The sequence below is a fragment of the Lissotriton helveticus genome, chromosome 7 (assembly GCF_964261635.1).
Source record: "Lissotriton helveticus chromosome 7, aLisHel1.1, whole genome shotgun sequence".
Classification (NCBI taxonomy): domain Eukaryota; kingdom Metazoa; phylum Chordata; class Amphibia; order Caudata; family Salamandridae; genus Lissotriton; species Lissotriton helveticus.
In genome coordinates this window covers 1689996250-1690021215 of record NC_136068.1, presented here as the reverse complement: position 1 = coordinate 1690021215, position 24966 = coordinate 1689996250, and the positions used below count along the sequence as shown (strand labels likewise).

General features: G+C 44.6%; 1 protein-coding gene across 1 annotated transcript in view; it reads right to left on the bottom strand.

Annotated features, from left to right (window-relative positions):
* LOC144769637 (alpha-tectorin-like) overlaps window positions 1–24966 on the bottom strand; it is a 355087-nt gene that overhangs the window by 48170 nt on the left and 281951 nt on the right. The window contains exon 16 of the mRNA XM_078653811.1: window positions 11827–11926. Coding sequence (XP_078509937.1) covers window positions 11827–11926 — 100 coding nt within the window. The remainder of the gene's footprint in view (window positions 1–11826; window positions 11927–24966) is intronic.

Genomic DNA, 24966 nt, shown 5'->3' with positions numbered 1-24966 from the left:
AAAAATTATTTCATAGGGACTAAGTCCCACTCGAGAATGTACAGTCATCCTAGTTGACAGAAGTGCTAATAATAAAGCATCAGGCCATTTAAGACCAGAGCTCGCTTGTATCTTGGCAAGTTTTAACTTAAGAGTGCCATTATAGCACTCCACTAAACCAGCTGATTGGGGGTGATTTGCAGCATGGAATTTCTGTCGAATTCATAAACTATCACACACTTTCTTCATCACTTGATCCACAAATTCACTCCCATTATCACTCCAGACCATTCTCGGCAAACCATACCTAGGGAAAAACTCCTTAACAAGGGCTTTAGCTGTGGACAAGGCAGTACTATCTTTTAGGGGATATTCTTCTACCCATCTCGAAAAGGCACAAACCACCACTAGTACGTATTTCAGGTTGTTGCATCTCTCCATATGGATAAAATCTAATTGCAAAACCTCAAACGGATACGTCGGAGGCGCAAAATGACCAGCTGGAGTTGGAGTTCCCTTACCAGGATTGTACATCAGACAAACCATACAATTCTTGACCACATTCTCTGCACACTTAGGAATTCCAGCATTTTGCCATACCGGAGCCAACAACTTACAAATTCCTTTCACACTGATATGAGCCAATCCATGCGCCATAGTAACCACTGCAAGCACGTACGCATCGGGTAACAACCATCGCTGATGCTCTGACAACTCAACCCAACAACCATTCACATCCAATTTACCCGTACTCTCTCTCCATACGCTCAACTCTTTCTCTGTAACTTCAGCTTGAATAGACTTCACACTTTCTATCGTATCTTCGCACATACTTCCATCTGGAACCCATCTCGCCGGACCTGCAACATACATTCGACTCATCACATCTCTCGCCACATCTTTAGCAACTTCATCTGCAAACGCATTACCGCAACCAACGTCATCGGTAACCTTCTTATGTGCACTGCATTTCACAATCGCAACTTGCAACGGCAAGGTAAGTGACTCCAGAAGCTCGTTCACTAACTGACCATTCTGAATCTTCGTTCCGTGAGACGTGAGGAACCCACATTCCTTCCACAAGCGTCCAAAACTATGAGCCACACCAAGCGCATACTGGCTGTCAGTATATACAGTCACTTTCTTCCCTTTCGACAACACACATGCTCTCGTAAGTGCAATCAACTCTGCTGCTTGAGCTGAATTATGTGGGATACGTGCAGCTTCAACAATCGTATGCAAAGTCGTAACCCCATATGCCGCAGTCGTATCACCATTTGGAAGCTTGAAGCATGAACCATCCACCCATAAGGTACCATCACATTCCGCAAGAGGAGTGTCCCTAAGGTCTATTCTCCCTTTTGTTTCCTCCTCTGTCCTAAGGAAACAATCATGCTGTTCAGAAACATCTGTCTCTGTAGAGATCGGCAATAATGTAGCTGGATTCAACGTTTTGCATCTCTTTATGCGCACATGACTCGCTAAAAGTGTCAACTCATAAACTGACAATCAAGCACTAGTTAAGTGCTGTGTCTTAGTCCTGTTTAACAAAGTGTCCACTGCATGTGGAACCATAACAATCAACGTATTATCCATCACCAAACCAGCAGACTGTCGAATAGAAACAGCTGCTGCCGCTGTGGCTCTTAAACCACTCGGCAACGCTCTAGCTACCGGATCCAACGTCGACGAGAAATACGCGCATGGACGCCTCTTGTCTCCAAAAGATTGTGTCAACACTGACAACGCACATCCCTCTCTCTCGTGCACATACAACGTGAAAGGCTTGCTATAGTCTGGAGTACCCAACACAGGAGCCGAACACAATGCATCACGTAATTCCAAAAAACTTTTCTGACAATCGTCAGACCACGGTAGGGGATTCGGTGTATCTTTACAAGTCAATGTCAACAGGGGTTTGGCCGGCAGAGAAAAATTCGGTATCCATTGTCTGCAATATGACGTGCTACCCAAGAAAGCACGTACTTCTCTCTGCGTGTTTGGCACAGTCATACGCGCAATCGCTGGAATTCGTTCTGGGGTCAACCTTCTTCCCTCCTTTGACAAGAGATGACCTAGGTAGGTCACTTCTTGGGAACAATACTGCAACTTAGAAGGTGACACTTTATGATGCAAGTCCGACAAATGCCGCAACAGATCATCCACATACTGAATAAGAGCGGCACCAGCAGGCAACACAAGTGTATCAAGTTGACTTTTCAAAGCCTGGCTATAGATAGAAGGACTTTCGCAATAGCCTTGAGGAGCTCTTTTAAAGCGGAAGCTTCGGCCTCCTAAAGAGAAGCCAAAAATATCTCTACTCTCCTCAGCAATTGGAATACTGAAGAAAGCATTTTTCAAGTCGATGACTGAAAACCAAGTAGCTGAAGCAGGAATCAAAGTCAACAAGGCAGTAATATCCGGAACAACTGGAAACTGGGGCACGACGACTTTGTTAACCTCTCTAAGATCAATCACAAACCTGTAAACGGGTGGCTGAGAAGAGTCAGTGCGTTTCAAGACAGGCAAAACAGGACTGTTGCACACATTACCTCTCGTCTCTTCAATCACATCTTTCTCAATTAGATCATGGATAATCGCCAACAACGCTCTTTCCCCATCACTAGAAATCCGATATTGGGGAATGCGTGGCAATTTAACATTTGCTCTCAGCGTCACAACATATGGCGGTATCTCCAAGAGACCCACATCATTAGGACCAGTAGCCCAAAGAGTATCAGGGAGAGAACGCAATTCCGGTGGAAACCGATCTTTCGACAAATACATCGGATAGACCACTTTCTTACGCAATGTAAGTTGTACTCCCGAAGGAGAACAATACAACGTCGCGTACAATCTTTTCAACAGATCCAATCCCAATAAGTTCTCACCACAACCTGTCGTCAGAATGAGGGGTGCTTCGAATTCACGAGGTCCAACAGAAAGAGACAAAGGACTAGAAATCGGGTTTCTAACTGGGGCACCAGAAAAACCTACTGAAACATTCGTTAAGCCAGACAAAGGTGCGCCAGGGAGTCTAGAGTGCATATTAGAACTCTTTGTGGCACCAGTATCCAACAGAAAAGGCTCTGACACACCTGATGTAATCACTTCAACATAAGGTCCACTCTGATCTACTGGAACTGAAACAACTCCCTCTCTTTGTCCATGGCTGTCCTAGCAATCATTACCATCCAAATTCTCACCTTCGACATAGTAGTCGTCAGCACAGTACTGAGTCGTCCTACCAGACACATTATTCTGCTGATCAAAACAATTCATCGAATTTTGTGGAGGAAAGGAACGTGCATTCTGGGGGAACACACCACGTCCCCTACCTCTAGAAGCTTGTGGATCACCTCGACCTCTTGCACCAGAAACACCATTCATACGCTGTAACAAAACAGGGCAACTATTTTTAAAATGACCCTCTTCTTTGCAGTATGCACATTGATTAGGGCCTACAGGAAAACGGGGTTGAGAAGGCTCAAACCTTTGCGAGTTTCGCTGAAACTGCTGAGGTTGCTGATAATCACGTTGGTTATTACGAGGCGGGTACGCTTGCTGTAAAAGAACCTTCGTCTTCAAATCTTTAGTCTTATTGTCTGCTCTATCCTTCTCATCCTTATCCCTATTTACGTAGTATTGTGCAGTAGCCAATATCTGTGCTGACGAGGAAACAGCCCAAGAACTCTCTGAATCCTTTAACTTGGTACATAACTCGGGAAGCAAATTATGCACAAACTTATCAACAAACAACCGTTGACCACCCTCGGTACTCATGTCTTGACCACTATGGTCAATGAACGTTTCTTCAAACCTAGTGAAGAAATCAGATACACTTTCATCATTCTTCTGCTTACACGCAGACAATTTGTCCCAATTTACTCGCATAGCAGGCATTAAAGTCTTCATGTAAGTAATGATCCTACCAGGAAGTTCTGCAACTAAAGGCTTAGGTTTAGCACCACCAACTTGTCGGCCATCCGCAGCACCAATATTAACCCATGTATCACCTAACTCCTGCGCATGATCAGTATGATGAATCAATCTCCATAAAGGTTGTGGGACCACATTTCCAAACAACATATCTATGTCAGCTAGATTCATAACACATGAGTCTGCAGTCTGTGATAATTCCTTATAATAACCCGGAAGGATTTTTACGGGGGTCAGGCAAAGTCGGCTTAAGAGCCAAAACTTCAGCTGGTTTCCACGGAACATGCACCAAACACGTTGAAAATGAGCCGGTGCAGCATTAATGTTATTAACGGCATCAGCTTGAACTGCTTCCTTCCATACAGGAGGAACTTCTCTCATGGGATACTGTCTCACTTTCCTCCTAACAGAAGGGTCAGGCTCAAACAACGACTGAGAAGGAGACTCGCTCCTGAGCGAAAGCAGTGTCGCTACCGCTCTTTCGACGTCGAGACCCACAATCGTGCCTTTCGCAAATTCGGAATGTACACAGAACAACTCAGGCGGAGTCTGTCCCAGATCACCATCTTCCCATTCTTCACAAAGAAAAGTACACATCTTGTCGAAAACATACCTCTGCTTCGGTGCTTCCCATTGACGGAAGACATCCATAACAGACTCTAAATCGTATCTTAAAGAATTAGTAACCCATTTACGCGCTAAATGATCCAATACTTCCCGCTCTGCGGGACCAGGCATTTGGCTACGCAATTGCTTACGCTCTGAAACGGGGGTCGTGCTAAATGACCCAAAGAAAGGAGACAAAAGACTAGTAACAGTATCTGTCATTCTCTGTCGAACAGAAGGAGAAGTCGACAAAAGAACAGGAGGAAAAACAGGATGAGGCAAAGCATACGTAGAGGTAGTATCAGAAGGAGTATCGGAAGAAGTAGACAATACAGGAGACAAAGTCGTAGGAATTGGAGACGGAACAGGTAGCAAAGTCGGCAGCCCTTGGGGAGGCTGCGCCTGAGGAGTAGGAGCCAACTGAAGAGGAGCTGGCGGCTGTGCAATAACAAGTGGCAAAGCAACCGGAGGTTGCACAACTAAAGGTTGCGGGGGTGCTGTAGCACTCTGCGCATAAGGGGGTGGCGAAGTCAACAAGTGTGACATCAAAGGATCTTTCACAAGGTCCTTCATCGCATCTTGCTGAAGAGGTGGCAAAACTGGATAGCATTTATCAATCGCCATTTTACGTTGCCTGTGCAACTGCTCACTGTCTTGTTCTTCTTCGTTATCTTTAAACTGTATAGCAGCTCGCATTATCGAAATACCCTTTTCTCTTTTATTCCTCTTTGCTAATTTAATTTCTTTCTGTTTGGCTTCCTTTCGCCACAGGCGGAAAGAGTCAAACATCACCGGCCGGGCTTTCTTCTTAAAGAGTTTAACTTCCAGATTATCTAAAATTTCCGTGTCCTAACTACCATATTGGGGCCACTTGAGGACACCGTCCTTTCTAGTGTAGCGAATCCACACTTCATTATACGTGATGGGGCCTACGCCATGTTTCACATAGAGCTCATAGGTTGGAGTTCCAATTGGAGGGACCGGACACGAGTTCTCCAATCGGGAATCCCTATTACGACCACAACAAAATAGTCTTCCAAGTCTACTAAGACCAGGCATCTTCGCTCACTAGTCTAGCTTCAAACTTCAAGGGAGTATCGAATACGATAGTCTCGTGAATACACAAGTCCCTCGGCTTTGGAGCTTGCAAGTTCCAAATCAAAGATCCCAAGGGATACCCAAAAACTAAGGACTGGGAGACGCTCCACTCATACTTAACTGAGGTCTCAATGACGTCGCCAGAAGACCCGTCTATCGTTTTGCTCTACAAATCATCAAAGGCTCCAAGACAGGGCGACAGTCAGGGCAGCAGTCCTTCGTAGCCGTCGGAAAGCGGGGAACCTCTCAGCAAAGACTTTCGGACCACGATGACATACAGGGGTCAATGAAGTGGCAGGCCTTCCTCCAGAATTTTCACACGAAGCTCCTCACGATCTTCAGGCTTGGACCGGTACCGCTGAAGTCGCCCCACATTGGGCGCCAATTGAAGAACCGGATTACTTAAGACCCGGCGGCGCCAGGGGAAACGCCCGATGTCTCCGAGTTCTCCTGTCTTGGCATACAGAGACACGGGATACTTCTTGGTGACGTCAAAGATCAAATTTATTGGCTGCAGCCAGTAACAGAAGTCCTAGAAGTCAACACGGTATGAGTTCTCAGGAGACTGCTCAATTTTACAAAGCAAGCCATCCCTTTTTATGCCAAAAATCACATTCCAGACAAATACCTTACATTTACAAACTGTCCAATCACATGCATCCAGATCAGAGGTATCGTATGACATTAAAACCCACTTTTCAGTTGCCCAGCCCATGATCAATTATTGGTCGAACCCAGCATTCTTCATCAGACAGGTCGAACGGACCCATAATAAAAACGGGCACATCCCCATCGTAAATAGACCATAAAGAAAGGAGCAGAAACAGGTGTGAGTAAGATAAGACATTTTTGTGTGCAATAAAGGTTTATGATGTCCTGTGCCTTGATCCTCAATCTTGATCAGCTACTGAGAAAGGAACTGGCCTAACAAGTTTGGCTTCAGGCAAGAGGGTCGGTTTGCTCAGGTCATTTAGAAGTCAGCTAAGAGTGTACGTGTGCTAAAGACTCGTTTGGCCGTAGTCATCGGCCTATGTGAGGGCAACCACAAAATGGCTGCCATACACAAAATGGAACCCAAGGGTTCAGAACGAATCCCTAAATAAGTAGTGAAGCCATCGGTGTAACGTGACGAAAACACTCATGCTTGCCGTACTAACTGGTTACGGTCCGCTAATATCAAATTCGTAGCGAAACCATGACCTTTATGAAACGGGTTCAGGATTCACGGAACCTCATTCCCCGCAAACCTAAAGGCAGATCGCCCGTTTCAGCCTTTATCAGACAGAATAGTGCTAACAACAGATCCATTGGCGGCTGGGAGCTCATCCTCAGGAGCTGTCGACCAGAGGCCGCTGGTCAGATACAGAAAAGATGCTTCACAGAGCTCTGACAATAAACAAAAATCTATGCCAGTACTGCTACCTATTTGACTTCTATTTGTCAGCAAACTTATTGAAGGTTCAACAATAAGCTCTGAGTCATAAGACTCGGCCTGCAGGCTTTTCTACCAAGGCCAGCAGGTAAAGTAGTCCTCATCATCACAAACAATAAATGTACGTTTTACAAAACTAAGCAAGGATAATCGCAGTCCCGGACACTCTCGGAAAAGGCTCAACTTCTGTGGGAATGGACAAAGTTGACATTGCTGTGGAGCCTCTGCCAGAATACCAAAACTATCTGGGAGACGCTCTCAGTTGACAACTTTCAAACAGCCAAGAGTGGGAACTCCACCAGGACCAAGGCGACCCCCTCTTCTGCCAAAGGGGTCAGCCCATGATCGATCTGTTTATCACCCAGAGCAACAAGAAATCCCAGTGCTTCGCCAGCAGATTTTGGCAACCAGGGACCATGGGCAGTGCCTTTTCGATCAGATGGTCCAACGTCTTTACATACATGTTTCATGCTTCCAGTGATCCGCAGGGTTTTGAGGAAGGCTAAGACAGATCACTGCACTCTGATCCTCAATTCTCTGCTAGGCCCAGCCTGCATTAATGCACCAAACAATTTCAACTACTGCACATCCAGGAATATCACTGAATCCGCACTCAAGGTACCTCTCCAAGCGCCATGCATAGATATTCCATCACAACTGCAAGTTGTACCGCCTGACAGCATGGTACCTGATCACCTAGAGTGCAACCACTTCGATTTACAGAATTTAGGAAAATCCTACCACAAGCACAGGCAGATTTAAAGACATATGATGCCAAATAAAAGCATTTCTGTGTTTAGTGCAAAAACAAAGGGTTTCATCCTATTTATGTACAACCTCACCAAATACTCTCAAACTTGTCAGAGTTAGCTAAAAAGGGTCTAAAAGAATGTATCGGTGCAAGCCCACATTGGCGGCAGAATCAAGATTTAGAAGAACTCAAGTCACCTCTTCTACTTTGTACTCTAAGAGAATGATAAATCAGTTTATGAAGGTACTCTTTTGAGTTTATTGACCTATACAGAGCTCTTCAGCGTTGTGGGAGCTCAATACTGTTCTGAGTCAATTGATTTTGCCTCCCTCCAAATCATTTGCTGCCAGCATAACTTGCGGGTGAGGGAGCTGAGGGGGCCACGCCCTTTGTTAATTTAATAATTAAAAAAATGAAACTTACCTTCCCGCACCCGGGTCCCGCGTTATCTCTGCTCCTCTCCTGCTCTCCTGCCTCTGGCAGGAACAGGAAGCAGGCAGCCAGACTCTCACCCCTAAGCCAATCACAAAGCTGCAAGCAGTGTTGTGATTGATCGGGATGCTGCCCAGCCAGGGGCTACTAGCCCGGCAATGTTCTCCATGTAAGCTGCATTGCAGCCTCCATGGAGACGGGCAGAGTGCGTATGACTGGTTTGATCGGCCCCAGAGAGCCGACCAAACCAGTCATACGCACTCAGGAGTGGGCACACCACTCCTCCCCTGCCCAGCCCTGCTCGCAAAGCAGTCCCGCTCGCCCGCAACTAAACCCTTGTGCTTTCTTGCAGTGTGAGAAGCAGAAACATAAAATGGTAGTTATTACCATTTTATGTTTCTGCTTCTCTCACTGCGACAATGCAGTGGGGGGACGCTCCTCTGCCCTAGTGGAGGAGCCACCCCTGCTCCAAACTGATCCACAAACCACATCAGAGTAAATATCATGGGAAACAAGCTTTCTCTTTGTCTGTAAGGAGTGTAGGAGAGATGTAAACATTCACTATCAAGGAACCCATTCTTCGATTCTCAAGAGACAAGGTCATCCTGAGTACCAAGCCTAAATTTATATCCAAGTTTCCTACTGACTTTCACTTGAGCAAACCTGTTGTTTATTCCTTCAAATCCAACAGTGCTAGCATAAAGATCATTGCATTCCTAAAACATTCCTCGATCCATCAAAGCTACTTTGACAAAACAAAGAACACACGCTCATCAGACCAACTTTTTCTGTCTTTTGGCCAATCAGAAAGCGATGGAACCCTTTCCAAATAGGGAATAACACATTGGCTCTCAGCCTTCATCACTGTCACAACAAAGCCAATCACTTGCTCCAGGGAAGAGTGAAGGTTCATTCCACCTGGAGCATGGCTACGACTGCTGCACTCTACGCTGGTGTACACTTGCAAGATAACTGCCATGCAGCTACTTGGAGGAGCTGGTACATGTTAACAAAGCTTTACTGCCTCAAAGTGAACGCAGAAGCTGACACAGCAGTGGGACACCAAATACATAAAAGGTGATAGGAGGAATGCTTCCCAACCCATTGTTCTGTTGCCCAATATGCCACCTCAGTATGGACCCACCATATGCAAATCAGTTCGACCCAGCTCCAATAGAAACATTCTGGCCCAAACTACTCCTCCCTGAACTGGAACACAAGCAACCCACGACCGGTTTCACACCGATTGGGGCTCATCAGTCGGTTGCAGCTTGGCTCCAGTGAGCAGGGAAGCTACGTCTGTGCATAATCTTGCCACTTAGGGTGGTACATCAAACACACACAAGGTGGTAGAAGGAATGATTGCAAAATGTCTAACCACTGGCAATCACTCAGGTTGGCATTCAACCCATCCTTCTTTTGCCCACCATGCCACTTCAAGTTGGCCCCAGCCATATACAAATCAGTCTTGACCCTGCTCCAATAGGAACAGTCCAGTCTGAACTGACAGGCCAGGTCCACCCTGAACGGCAGCAGCAGCAACCTAAGGTTGTAGTTTGGTTGCAGTGGCGCAGTGAGCATGATGCCCATGTCTGGGCATATACTTACCATTCAAGGGTCGCTAAAGGTTCAGTTTGTGAGGATATGTGACGGACGCACCCTGAGGCACATTGTCCTTCTTTTCCTGGGTCTATTGTGTGGGCGGTCCTTGAACAAACTGCTACTGGCCCTCTCAGTGACACGGGCGGGGAGGACGGGGGTTAAGTGTGAATATAGAGATGTCAGCTAAGAATGTGCATGGCCTCTTACTAAGTACTGGTAGTTGAGCTTTAGGCATGCTATATGTAATAATTAAAGAAGGTTTAAGATTTATAGGTCATCAAAATCTGTTAATTCCATTGATCATCTTAGAGTTGATTACTGATTTGTTGCAGCTATGGTTTTGATAGCAGACTTCTGTCAAAATTAGCAAAAAAGGCTCTTGCTTTAGCTTTCAACCTTTACTGTTTGTCTGCAGGAAATGTGCTGTTTAAAACTTGTTTTTTATTTTCAAATAGTGTTGCTTTAAATTGTATTGCGGATGCTGGTTTTGGTAGGTCAGTGTTTAAAACATGCTTTTTTGCACAGTATTGTGACTTCTGTTTTACAGTGTTCAGTTTATTGGCCTGGTTTGGTCATGCAAATTAAATTATAAAAGTGGGATGCCCCGTGAATGAGCTTCATCAAAGGTGATGCAATTGGCCTTGATGTGTACCATGCTTTCCGTGGGCGAACAGTGACTTTGTGTCAAAATGTCAACCCTATATTTACATGATACAGCGTTTGCCCTATTGGGCGCAGATGGTGCAATATCAAAATGACATATGTTGCGATTGGTTACAATGAAAATTATTGCAACTTGTCCACTGTGATTTACCTTGAGGCGGGGGTACAAGTCAAACATTATTTGGTTTTATTTGCACCCCTTTCATTATCTGTCTTCCACCAGCAGTATACTCCTGAGGCTGGCTTCAACCAGTCCCACTGGCAGTTTTCTGTGATTCTTTTTAAAGTGAGTACAGCACAGTTCATGGAGAGGAAGGTAAAACGTAAACCTCCCTTTCCTACAGACACGAGGCACTAAGTAAAGGCAAGGGGCTATCTTCCGAATATGTATTCGGACATATGGTGATTTAAGGACAAAGTTGTTCTCCATTGTGATAAAGCTGAAATAGGGGAGGCCATTTGGAATCACTGTCTAACTATCGAAGAAGTCAGTGTTCCTTCATGACATATTGAATAATGTATCCAATAATGTGGTTCTAAGGAGAGTTGCAATTCCTCCATTATATGTATAGAGCTCCTGAAAAAAACATTTAGTAGTAAAATTCAAACATTGGCAAAACAGCATTACGAATGCTGTGGTGGTGTACCGAGTCTTCTATTGGGCAGTTGAACAAATTCATATTCCGCCCATTGTCTGTTTCATCTGCTATAGTGATTATTGTTCACTTATTAGTGAAACTTTTTGATTCTAGGTCGTCCTAGAAGATTACTTAATGTTTTGTACTGATGAAGCCCCTGCCAATATTTGCATTGAGGTTGCAACATCAACCTGATAATTGCTGATTAATGGACAATGCATTTACAATTGTGCCTCCTTTCTTTTTATTCTTATGTTTTCATTTACTGTACCACACCTTTTTGCAACTGTGCACTCTATACGTGCACTTTTTCCCACTGTTAACTGTGAATATTTAATGGATATTTGTACATATCTGCATCAGAGGCCTGTTTTGTCATTTTTTTCTTTTTTAAGAGAGCAGGGTTTTTTTCAGAAGCTTTAATGTACACAAAAAGAGGGATATTTAACCTACTTTGAAACAAAATATTTAATCAATTGTTCAACAACATACCAAAAACTAAACTGTTTTTCCTCAAATATTATACCCAGGTTTCCTCTAGGAATACACATTTGGCCTAGGTATATATGCGTGTACTGAAGAAGGTTTCTTGACATGCACAACAGTGAATGGGCTCCTTCCTCTAAGGGTGCCTGACACTAATCTTTACACCCACACATGCATACCGTGTAACATTGTTATCTTACCTGGTGCATTCTGTTCATCAAGAAACTCTATTGGGCCAATCGACATGGTGGGAGACTTTTCCTCCCTCTCAGTCACAGTAACTTGAGTTCGACCGCATTTCTGAGGGAGGAACAGAGAAATAGATACTGACTCCTTTGCACCGTGAAAACTTCCCAGGAGATTTAAAGTCCAATTTTGCCTATCGGTTAATTAAAGCATTAAGTACTGAACGAGCTGAGTCAATCAACTGTTTTCAGGCCTATCTATCTTACTAAAGAAATTACCTGAAAGCTATAAATATTTAATAATTCAAGATGCCCATCATCATAACTTCTAAAAGTATGTTCACGCAGCTTATGCACATTTCAACATATTGTTTACATTGAACTTTTTTTTCTCCATAGGGTTTGTTGAGTGATGCAATAAACTAGAACCTGATTGCTTGTGGGCTGTTCCCAGGGAGTGTTGAGTCATCCACTATTACCAGGCGTGTACTATCCACACAGTTTTATAAATCCTTCACTGCCTCGTTATGTGTTAATCCCTTTCAAGCCTTTTTTTCCATGACTTGGTTGGTTGTTGCAGTCACCAGGACTAGTTATTCACTGCCACCAGAATATTATTTCCCCCTTTCTATTTCCAACATACAAATGAAGACTGTGCTTTATGATCCATATACTATATATATTGCTGAGTTACCAACTGTACACAAGGACTAATGAAACGACAAGTTAACGTAGTCGCCTCCTCCTGCTACCACACACTTCGCATGTTCTGCAGGTGGATCCCAACCAACACTAGAAAGAGTGTCACTCAGGTCCTTGTCATCATCCACCTCGACTATGGCAATACCCTCTACACCGACATCTCCATCCAGCTCCTCCGAATACTCCAGACCATACAGACTGCTGCAGCCAGACTCATCCTGGACCTCCCTTAAACAAACCCACATCACCCCCCACCTGAAAGACCATTACTTGCTCTCAATCCAGGAAAGATTCCAGTTCAAGATCCTCATGCATGCCTACAAAGACCTCTAAGTCCTAAGACCCATCTGTCTCAACCATCAACTGAACTTCCACCAAACCGCTATAGACCTTCTTCACTCACCATCCCACACACCCATCGCATCAGCTGCACCGCAGTGGTGCCCACTCCTTCTCCTACATCACAGCCAAGACTTGTAAAAACATCCCTCTCAAGCTCTGTACGGCCCCCTCTCTGGCAGTCTTCAGAAAGAGACTCAAGACCTGGCTCTTCAACAGATATACCGTGCCCAGATACCCCTTGTGGTGACAAAGTGCACTTTACAAATGCTGATTGATTGACTAATTAATTGTTCATCACTTTAAAGACCCAGGAAGTCATTTAAAGTTGTAATAGCTTGGTGAGTCATTCACTCTCTCTAGGGCTTGGTAAGCCATCAGTGCCAAAAGAACAAATGATGGACAGAATGCTGAACAAATCAAAAATTCGCCCCTAGTCACAAATCTGGGTTAAATTCATAGTTCTTTAGCTTGCCACGCTGTTCCATTTTGGACCCGGCCTTATGCAAAATATTCTTGACCCTGCTCCCCATGGGAACAGTTCAGCCCGAACTGCCAGTCCAGGTCCTCCCTGGACCGGAAATAAACTGGAACCGGTTTCAGGGTTTCACCCCTCATCAGCCAGGCTGTCTTGAATCTAATGGCATGGAGAGCACGGGACCCACATTTGGGCATATCCTTTCCACTTAGGGTGACAAATAGAAAGAGAACAGATGATGGAAGGAATGCTGAACAAATCAAACATTTACCCCCAGTCACAGATCCAGGTTAAATCCATAGGTTTTTGTTCACCACGCCATTCCCGTTTGGACCTAGCCATTTGCAAATCAGTCTTGACCCTGCTACCCGTGGGAGCAGTCGGATGTATGATGGTAGAACGCAGTACATAACACCGCAGTACCATCACAACGCAGCTTTTACAACGCAAGTCGTTACCACGACTTGCGCTGTAGGGTGCTGGACTTAGGAATAGTATGATTTACTATTCCAACTCCAGCCTACGTACAGTAGGGAAGGTGTTGGAATAGTAAATCACACTATTCCTTAGTCTAGAGCCCCCTCCAGCGCAAGTCGTGGAAACGATTTGCGTTCTAAAATCCGCGTTGTAATGGTACTGCAGTGTTATGACCGCGTCCTAATGGTTATTTCCCGAGCAGTCCACCCTGAAGTGCCAGGCCAGGTCCTCTCTGGACCGACAACATGCATCCTGGGACGGGTTTTGGGTATCACGCCTCATCAGCCAGGCGAGCTTGAAACCGTTGTTATCAGTGCCACCAGCAGTTGATGACACACCCACTGTTTCAAGTGCAACCGTGACACAAAACTGTTGACACCCACTGTTTCACCACTTAAGATGCCGTTCACTGGCTCTAAGGATGGTACGTCACCCATTGTGCAGTCATATCTTGCGAATGTATGCAGTCATCTATCCCGAGTGCTGGAATATGTCCATTCTGTTTGTGCGTCCAAGTCTTGGCTATCATCATAGAGGCGGGTCTTGGATCCTGCTGACTAGCTTGTAACTAGATTAGCCACCTGATGTTCATCAATTGGAAGCAACATTGTCATCCTGTTATACTGTATTCCCTACTATCACTCTCCCTGCTGATTATCCCAGGCCTGGCATCTTCATGCCTTACAACTGTGCTCCACGTAATAAAAAGTGAGGAATAATTCTGCTGTGGGGCGATCACTTTTAGATCGCACGGGTGGATGTCCCGCGCTTCCTTCTATAGGAATGGGTATTTAAATGGACTTGAAGTTCCACATTTTAATACGAATCAGTCTCTTGGTAAAATCATTCAGAGTTTTGTTTTTGTGCCGTTAGAAGGGCAAAAGCTATGCAGGGGTTATGTATCCTACATTTCAATTTATGGTTATTGGCATGTCAGAGTCTGCAGAATATTCCTTCTTGAAAAAAACTGGTCCTCATTAGGTTAATTTATTCTTAAACGTGTTTTTCTTCAACAACAATAACTCACAAGGAGTTTATTAGGTACTGTCATCTCAAAACTCTAAAATGAGATAATATATTTTTACATTTTTTTATATATTACTAGAGGGTGTGGCAATACCAGATTTCGTTGATGTCATGGACAGTGACCAAATTCATCATTCCGTAAGGCCTAAATGATGGGCATCTCTGAAGTCATTAATATTTTTTTAAGTTGCACATTTAAATGTAGATGAATGTAATTTTAAGAATCTCCTTAGAGACCATCCAGCAGAGTGTAATATTAATAGATCATATGCCTATGGGAGCTGTCTTTAACAGTGTCTCAGAGTCCAGTGTGCTTGCAAATGTTCAATCCTTGGATTTGATTTTTGTATCAGCCGTGGCACTGAGAAATACTATTTTCTACTAATGACCACAAATGTAAAGATAGCAAGTTTGACTAAATTATTTTTATATACATAACCACTGAAACCCTGCCATTCTGTTTCCATTGTGCATTTCACCAGCAGAGTCCACTGCAAAAAAATAAGACATCTAACTCTTTCAAAGCAAACATTAGTATTTATTTATTTTGTTGTTTTATAGAGCGCGAACTTGACCCGTTGGGGTATCAGAGCGCTTTACAGGGGATCATATCAGTGTACAATAGGCAAGGAATCACAGTGAGGGTAGAGGACACGTATGTACAGTTTACATTTAAGTAACTCCAGATAAGGCCACAGATTTCTTGATGAGGTAGCTCGGTATTCCGAAGGGAGGCGCTAGTCGGTAGATGGTCAAGGTTTATGTGTTGGTAGAAGGCAGCATTTAGTAGGACCCAACACTCCTGCAGAAGGGTCTTCCTTTCACTACTGGCCCAGGGACGGCCGGAGAGTTCACCCAGTGGAAGGCGGTGGGTATCCAGACAGTGGTTGACCTGTATGTCCACGGCACTGTACTTGATTTTCACACCTTGACAACTGCACTAGGGCTGGGGAGAGGCCAATTCCTATGGTAAGACAAATACATGTGCCAGAGACACGTTGGAATGTGGATGAGACAGAGCCCTGCACACACGCAGTACTACACACCATGCATGCACTGGGAACGGATGTAGGTTAATTAAGTGGCTAAACAGGTCCATGGTAGTCCACACCGGGTAATCGCGCCAACCTCTGAGCCTATAATGATACTGACTGGAGGAGAGTCCGGGAATTTTCAAGCAAGGTCTCTGGAAATACCTGTTTTAAGTTTATACAAAAGAGCATATTACTTATTGCCCCAGAATTTGCATAGAATATTCCCAGGCAAGCGCACCAGCTGCTCCAGGTGTCGGCCAACCAGGTTGACCTCTATCATATGCTATGGGACTGCATGGTTTCTGGGGGGAGTTCACGGAATGCATGATTACTGCTAGGTCACGACTTGAGACTATTGAAGCTTTATGTGAGGCATTTACCTGCGGCCCACAAATGCAAAAGTGCAACAAAATTCACTGAACTGGCCCTTCTACTGGGCAAAAGAGCAACCACCATGCAATGGAAATTGTCTTTCCCCCCAACTATGAGTACCTGGTGTAGGGACCAAGAAAACTGGGCAGGAGTCAAGAGCTAAACACTGCGGGTGTTTCGGGGCAGATGGGCAGACTGTGAAGATACCTCATTGGGGAATACTGGGGTGAATTTTTGCAGTACCTCAAGATCTGGGAAAGGATGATGAGCGGCTGCCATGAATGGGGTTTCTCTCTCTCAGTCAATCAAGGGCTTGTAAAGTGTGGCTACTCACCTGTGAGGGTCTCAAGGCTCTGGGAGTGGTGGTGGACCTGCTGGGCGCTCTGGGTGGTGGATAATTCATTGAGCCAGGTATTGAGGTTCTTCCTGAATTGAGTCAGTGACGCTGATTGCCTGAGGTGCCGGAGCAGGGAGTTCCATGTCTTGGCGGCGAGGTAGGAGTATGATCTGGATCGGTTCTGGCCTTGTGGATCCTGGGGATGGAAGTGAGGGCATGATGGGCAGATCGAAGTTGTCTGGTGGGTACCTAGATGTGAGGCGGTGGTTCAGGTATGCAGGTCCTTCATTGTCTAGGGATTTGTTGGTGTGAGTGAGAAGCTTGAAACTGACTCTTTTGTCAACTGGAGGCCAGTGGAGTTGTCAAAGGTGTTGCGTGATGCAGCTGCGGTGGGGGATGTCGAGGACCTGTCTGACGGTGGCGTTTTGGACGTACTGTAGTTTGTTTAGCTGCTTATGTGTGGTGCGGGCATAGAGTGCGTTGCCGTAGTCAAGTCTACTGGTGATAAGTGTGTGGGTGACCGTTCTGTTGGATTCTGTGGGGATCCATCTAAAAGTCTTTAGGAGAAATGTCAAGGTCAATGTAGGAGATTTATAAAGCTCACTACTGTTACCGAACGGTGTCCTGGTGCTAACCGGTTTACGGACAGGGGACAAAAGTCTGATATGCTGAAAATCCAGGTTTTCAGCTCATGTCTAAAATTAATGAGGGAAGTGGCAGATCAAATGGGTAACAGAAGCTTGTTCCAGATTGTTGAGGTTCCTAGAAAGAAACTTCTGCCACCCCAGTTATTTCTGTTGAAATTTGGTACCACCATAGTACTAGAGTAAGACGATCGGAGTAGTCTATTAGGCGAGTACCATCTGAGTTTATGGCCTGACTATTGTGGTCCTTGTTTATGCAAAGCTTTGTAGCCAAAGCACCGTGCTTTAAATTTAATCCTCTCCTTCACTGGTAGCCAGTGCAGCTGGTTGATGGTTTTCCTGACTGAGACATGGTTGGGGGTACGAGTTAGAACTCTAGCTGCAGTATTCTGCAGTACCTGGAGTTTCCTAAGATGTTGAGTCCAGAGGTGGAGGTACAGGCCATTGCAATAATCTAGTATAGCCAGTACCAAGTCTAGCCAGTACCAATATAAATAACTTTTGAGAATTTGATGTCAGAATCTTTCTGATTTTTCTTAAGATGAAATAGATGGATGATGTCAATGCATTGATCTGTTTGGCAAAGAAGAGCTTGTTATCTATAATTATCCCGAGGTTTTCGGCTTTTTCGACTGGTTCAGGCAGGTTGAGAAAACTGCATTGATTTGGCTGTCCATCGTGAGCGAAGAGTACATAATGATGCCAAGGTTGTGTGCATGGTCTGTAAGGTAAGGTAAATTTTTATTGCACAGTTAATTAAAACTCACAATTTAAAATACACAGCTTTAAAAGAGATATATGGCAAAGTTAAAAATGTATTTTTCAGGAGTTAAAATTATGTGAAGTTCATGTTAACAGTTTACTTTTATTGGTCATTTGAGCTACGGACCCAAAATTATGCTCAAAGGCACTGTCTTTCTGTTGCTCAGTTTCCTCGTTTTGTGTTTCCTTGATTCTCTCTGTCACTGCGTCAAGGAATTTTGTAAATCGGCAGTTTAGTTGGGTCTCCTGCGGATTTAAACATAATTTGACTGCCTGTCTGCAGGATCTAGTGCCCTTCTGGTTCCATATTGCACGTAGTAATGATCTCCTTATGTCTGTTAAGCTTGGGCAAATACATATTATGTGAATTAGATCTTCAGGTCCTGCTACGCAGGGACGGCAAGTTTGATCTTCGTGATTCCTTTTCCATGGGGCCAGATGAGGGAGAATTGTTAGTATGCCGAGTCGCAGCTTTAGAAATTTTTCTTTGATCTTCTGTTTGAATCCGTGGTCCAGGTACGCTTGAGGCTTTAGGGCCAGATGTAGGAGCCTAAATACCGGTCGGTAACGGCCGATTTCGGCCGTTACCGACCGGTATTTAAGAATCGGCATGTAGGGGCATTTATTTTACAGATTCGGTAAATTTACCGAATCGGTAAATTTACCGATTCTGTAAAATACCGAATCGGTAATTTTACCGATTCGGTAAATCCAAATGTAGGTGGGACTCTTCTGAGTCCCAAAGGTCATACAGATTCGGTATTTTACCACCCAATTCAATTGGGTGGTAAAATACCGAATCCAGGTGTGCATGCACATGTGTGCATGCACACCTATGCCATGTGACAGACAGACATGCCCTTAGGGCATGTCTGTCTGCCACATGGCACACATGCCTGTATTCGGGGTGCTAGAGGGTGTCAAAGTGACACCCCCGGCACCCTTGCAAAAATCGGTATTTACCGAATCGGTAAATACCGATTCGGTATTGCCCATTGATTCCTATGGGCTTCAAGGCCCATAGGAATTAATGGGCAATACCGAATCGGTATTTACCGATTCGGTAAATACCGATTTTTACAGATTCGGTAATTCAATTACCGAATCTTCCTAAATCTCCTACCTTCATATTTACCGATTCATAAATACCGCATCTGTAAAATTCGGTATTTATGAATCGGTAAATACGCTTTTCCTACATCTGGCCCATGATGTTTTGTAGTTGTTTAGGACTGTCCATCCGTGTGCCCTTTTTGCTAGAGTTTCCTTATCTTCTAATAACGATGTTATTTTTGTTACTTTCGTTACTAACTTTTTGAAGCTTTTATGATCTACTGGGGTGTCCCAGAGGTCAGTCAGTTCGAGTATTTCTAACGATTCCGTCAGATACTTTCTTGCATGTGATCATTCTCGTCACTGCAACTCAATCCAAAGGTGGGCATTTAAGGTGCCTTGCTCTGCGTTTCTAATCTTATGCCAGCATTTTATAAAACTGCCCCTTCTTTCCACTGTCTGTTTTTGAACCCCGAACTCCAGGCGGATTTGGGCAGAAGATACATAGCTGGGTAGCTGAAAGATGGATCTGTAGGTTTTACTGATCACTTTGTCGAGGGTCAGTGCGTCTTTTCCAAGAGTTGATTCGCTCCCATATGTCCGCATCGGTTGAAGGCGAGCTCTCAGTACTTGTAGAAACGGGTCAAGCATACAGTCTAGCAGTATTTTCTTCAAAGGATTGATCGCAAGATAACTCATGGTGCCTTTTCGATGTAACATCTCTAATTGAGATTCAAACGAGCCTCTGCTGTCTACTAAGACCCCCAAATACTTGTAGCACGTTACATGGTCCAGTTTGTGTCCGTCCAAGTACCAGCTATTTTTCCTGGCCTTCTTGTAGTTCACAGCTATAGTTCTTGTTTTCTTTAAGTTGATAATTAGTCCATTGCACTGTGAAAATGAGCTGGTAGTGTTTAGAAGGTGCTGGAGGCCGGTTGGAGTATGACTTATTAGGACCAGGTCATCGGCATAGAGGGGATTGGACAGCGTGATGTCTCCCAGCCGTGGGGCGTGCGACTTGATGCTGTCCAATTCCCCTGGTAGGTCTGCGAGGAAAAGATTAAAAAAAGTACGGGCTAGGACGCACCCTTGTTTCAGGCCTTTAAAGGTGTTGATTCACCTAGAGAGGTGCGTCCCGTCTCCCAGCTTAATCTTGACCCAGGTGTTGGTGTGAAGTAAGATCAGCTGCTCAAGAGGGGTTGTGGTATCCCCCATTTTTCAAGCTTGCGCCATAGTTGGCCCCGGTCCACATGGTCGAAGGCTGAGCTGTAATCTATAAACCTCAAAAACAGCGAGTTCTTTCCTACTTTGGCCGCGTCTGTCAGCAGAGTTAGTGCCATGACGTTGGTGGTGGTTCCTTGTCCTCTACAGAATCTTGTTTGATTTGCAGTGATTATGTGCTTTGACGCTGCCCAAGATGTCAATTCGTCCAATAAAATGCCAGCGTAATACTTTGCCTCTATGTCTGGTAGGGCGATCAGCCGATAGTTGCAAGGATTACTCCTGTCTCCCTGCTTATAAATTGGGCTTATAATTGATCCTTTCCAGGATTCTGGGCAGGTTTCTAATTCCTGTATGCCCACAAAGAGTGGTGCTAATGTGTTGCTCCAGAATTCGGTGTCGTTTTTAAATATTGACGGTGGTATCCCATTTGGGCCTGGAGCTCCTTCCGTTTTCCCCTTCTTTATTTGAGTTTTTATCCGATCCGCTGGTATGTTGATTTTATTTTCTTTACTGGTTGTTATTTTGCTTTTGGTCGCTGCCCCATCAGTCTTCTTTTGGTCGTGTTTTTCCGCTGTGCTTTTCGTGGGGTTTCTGGACCCTTTTCCTTCTTTTCCTGATTTGTTGTCCCTCTTGTTGTTCTCTGTATCCTGTGTTATCAGGTCTGTGGGGTTGCCTTCATCAGTTTGGTTGAAATGATTATGCAAGTAGTCAGCCCAAGCTGCCTCTGATGTGTATGAGCTTATTCCGTGTTGCCCAGGCTGCTGCAAGCTGTGAATTGTTTGCCAAAATTTTACGCTGTTTTTTAGTTTTGAGTCGTGGTTTATTTTTGCCCAGAGTTTGTCATTTTCCTGTCTTTTGGTTTCCCAGATTGCCTTTTTTAGGCCTGCTTTTAAACCGCCTAGGGCGTGTTGCAGATGCTCTTTTTTAGGCTGTTCGTAGTTGGTTCAAAATTTGCTTTATATTCTGTTTAAGTCTTTTTATCTCCAGGGTGGTTGTCTTTCTTGGTGTAGACTTAGGAAGTTTGCCTTTAAGCGTCCTTGGTTCTGTTGCATATTTGATCCCGAGGGTCTTCATGTACCCCTCCCAGACCTCTATTGGGTTTGCAGCCAAGTTGCCCTGATGAATTAGCTCCTTCGCGTTTGTAGACAGTTCTTCGATATTGTCTTGTTTGTATCTTATACGTTTGAAGTCTGATGTCTATTCGGACCCGGTGCTTGCCCTGACTTCCATGGGGCTCTCTCTGGTTGTCCTTAAAACAATTTCTTGTGGCAGATGGTCGCTTTGATCGCTAACACCCAGTTTAAATGATTTAATGATGTGAAATAGAGGTAGAGTTGCAAATGCATAGTCTAGTTGGGAGGAGTTTGTTGCGGAGAGGTAGGTTGATGCTGGGGGGGTGTCTTCTTTAAACCGGCCATTCAGCGCCCTTAGGTTTAATTGCTCTAATTCTTTTAACAGTTGATTTGAGCACTTGGTTTGTTTAATTGGGAGTGCTTGTGCTTGAGTTGGAATTCCCCATGCTCTATTGAGTTCATGTACTAATTCGTCATCCGTTGCGGTTCCAAAAAGAAAGAGATTAAAGTCACCTGCCAGGATTAAGTTCTCAGCTTCCCCCTCATCCAAGATTCTTGCTGTCTCCTTGACCAGCTCTCTTGCACCTTTCCATCTGTGCCTCGGGTGTATATAGGAGTTAATTATAACTAGGGTGTGGCCCGGCCTTCTGGAGTTAATTGTTATGACAATCGCCTGTATGACGTTGGGGGCTATGGTTTTAGTCTTTATTTCCTTCATTAATCCTATTATTTGGATTGGGCAAGGATTATCAATCCGCCTGAGCTATAGCCAAAGGATGAGGTCCTGGTAGCTGGGACGATTTGCGTCATGTATCCTTCTAGGACTATCTCAGTTTCTTCCCAGGTTTCTTGTAATAGTATCAGGTCAAATGACCTTAAGTATTTTAGTATTTCATGATCATCCAATTTGTCAGTCAAGCCATTTATGTTCCAGATGCATACTCTGAGGTTGTTCGATGTTATATGTGTTGAGGGCTGCACAGGGGACCCTTGTCATTGCCCACCTCTGTTTGTTATTGTTCGCTGTATTATATCCGGATTAGGAGTTGATGATTTCGTTGTTACCGTTTTAGTATGTAAGGGCCTCCCTTGGTGGCCTGGAGACTGGCTGAGAGCTCCTTTGAGAATTGATGTAGCTTAGAGCAGGTGTTCATTTTCACTCTCCATTAAAAACGGTGTTGGGTAGGCTGGCCTTTTACCTGGTTCCAGCTTTATTCCCCACTGAGCGAATTTGTTGAGTTCTCCTAAAATCCGATCGACCAGATCGTTAGATGACCATGTTGTCTTTGTCGTTTCTGGTTTATTCTGTTCGAGTGTGGGTTGGAATTCAATTAGAAGTAGGTCAGTTGAGGTGATGCCTTCCAAACCCTTGATTGATTTAATCAATTTTATTATATTTCCTCTATTCAAGGTGTCCATTCTACCTCTAGATTTATACTCTGGAACAAATGTTAATATGTCTGTCTTGTTTGATGGAATGGCTCTGGTTATTTGGGCTACGGTTTGTTCGGGAAAGTTGGCCCAGTCGGAGAGTTGGTCGTTATTATTATCAGTTATTGCTGAAGTTGCCCTTGTTTTGGGTTTTTCCAATTCCTGCTCCAGGGCCGGCTGTTTCACGTTTTGTGGCGTGGCCCTTGGCCGACTGTCGATATGGCTCCTTACTGAGCTACGTAGGTCAGTCTCTTGCTCAAATCTTTCCTGCTGTTGTAAGTGTTGTGCCTTCATGACCTCCTTTTGCCCAGAGTGTTCAATTGCTGTCTCTAGTGCTTCCTTTGATCTTGGGATTTTAAGTTTGTTGGGGGTCCTTGTAGCTGCCAGTTTTTTCCCAGGGGCGGGGACTACTCGACCTGGTTTAAAAGTGCCGCCGTCACTTCTTGTTCCGCTTGGTGTTGGGGTTCCGCCGGCTGCCCCTCCTGTTCATGGGCAGCGGCTGCCATTTTCCTGTTTCTGCCCTTCCTTTTTTGTTTCTGGTGGGTTTGTGAGTTTGTAGGCATCTCTATGTTGGCTCTTTCTTGAGGGGAGAGGTTTGGGAGTGAGTTTTTTGGCGATTTTCTGGCATTAGGGGAACAAGTCTTCTCGTTTTGGAACAGTTTGTTCTCTGCTTTTTTTATGATTCCGTGTGTTTGGGAGTCCCTAGTGGCGTTTCCCTCATTGGCTATGTCTTTCAAGTCCGATGATGCGATTGGTTTCTGATTATCCAGGAGATTCTCTAGCATTGTTGGTAGCGTTGATAGTTTGTTTATTATTGGAGAGCAGTCGCATTCTGTTCTTGCTAGCGCGGAAAGTTCTGCTGCTTCCTGACCCCTATGAGACCGTTTAAGTCTCCAGTTTCCTCTCAATCCCTGAAGTGAACTCAGCTAGTGTTTGCAGTACTGTTAACTGCATATCTAATTTCTCTGATTGATATTGTAAAGCTGTTGCTGATAGTTGAATTGTGTTTAGTAGGTTTGCCCAGAAGGTAATGAACGAGCTTTTGCTCTCGCTCTCTGGTCTGCTAGTGCTAGGGGTTGTGGTGGGTTTTAGATTGTAAGCTGCCACTACATCTTGCCACTCCTGTGTTGCAAGGAAGGTCATGTCACTGTCTATAGTGTATGAGTTTTCCCTTTGCTGATTTTTTGGTGTATTGGGACGGCCCATGTCGCTCTGCTCTTTAGGGGCTGTTTGGGGGCCGTCTTGTGAGCTCTTCAGCATCGGAGAAAGACTCCTGTGTGGTCGAGATGTTACTGTCCTTTCGTCCCGTACTCTCTGAGATTTTTGCCGCGGTGGTCGGGTTAATTGGGCGCCCCAGTCCTGTGGGTCATGATGTTCTAGAAGAATGGAGGCATCTAATGCTCTGCATGTGCTTGACCCGCTAAGAGAAGTATCCTTGTCTGGGGAGATTTCTGTTTTTATCCTTCCGAGCGGAGACTGTGTATCTTGAGGGCTTTTTAGTTCGGCATCGAGTGGGCTGCTGAGCTCCACTGACCGGTCTGTTGTGCATACTACTCCATCTTCTTCATTTTTGGTTTTTAGCCTGCTTTCAGTTGATGCCGTGTTATTGTTAACTGCATGAATATCCGCCACTACAATTTTTAGGGTTTTTTCTGTTTCCGGTATTTTTTGTGCTTGTAGTGGAGGATATTCTATCTTCCCAGGCTCCAGTGGAGTTGGTAGGCCTTCTAGGTTTCCGTTTTTTTGTGAAAATTGCTGCTCCTGGATGTTTTAAGAACGCAAATTTCGTGTAGATTTTTGGTTGGTAGGAATATGAGGTTTTTCTAGCTGGTTCTCCGTCAATGGTTATGAGATCTTCAGTTCTGTTTCTTTTCGCTCCTTTAAATGAATTGCTTGGTTTTGTTACATTGTTTGGGCCTGTTGTGATTTCTGGGTTGCTATCTTTAGCATCCGAGCCAATGAACCAAAGGCAGCCCATGTCGTCAAAGATTTCTTTGGCGATATTGGTATCGTTAGGGTTTTCCTTTTCTTTGATGGTTGTTGTTTTGCAGGGGTCTTTGTCTGTAGATGGTAGGGAGGCTCCAGTGTCTTTTATAGCCCCCTTTTTCCGTTTTGATACTGGTTTTGTGATGGACCTTCTCACTTTTCCTGACCTCATAGCTGGCCGGGTAGCAGTTGAGCTAGGTAGCTGATAGCTGGTAGC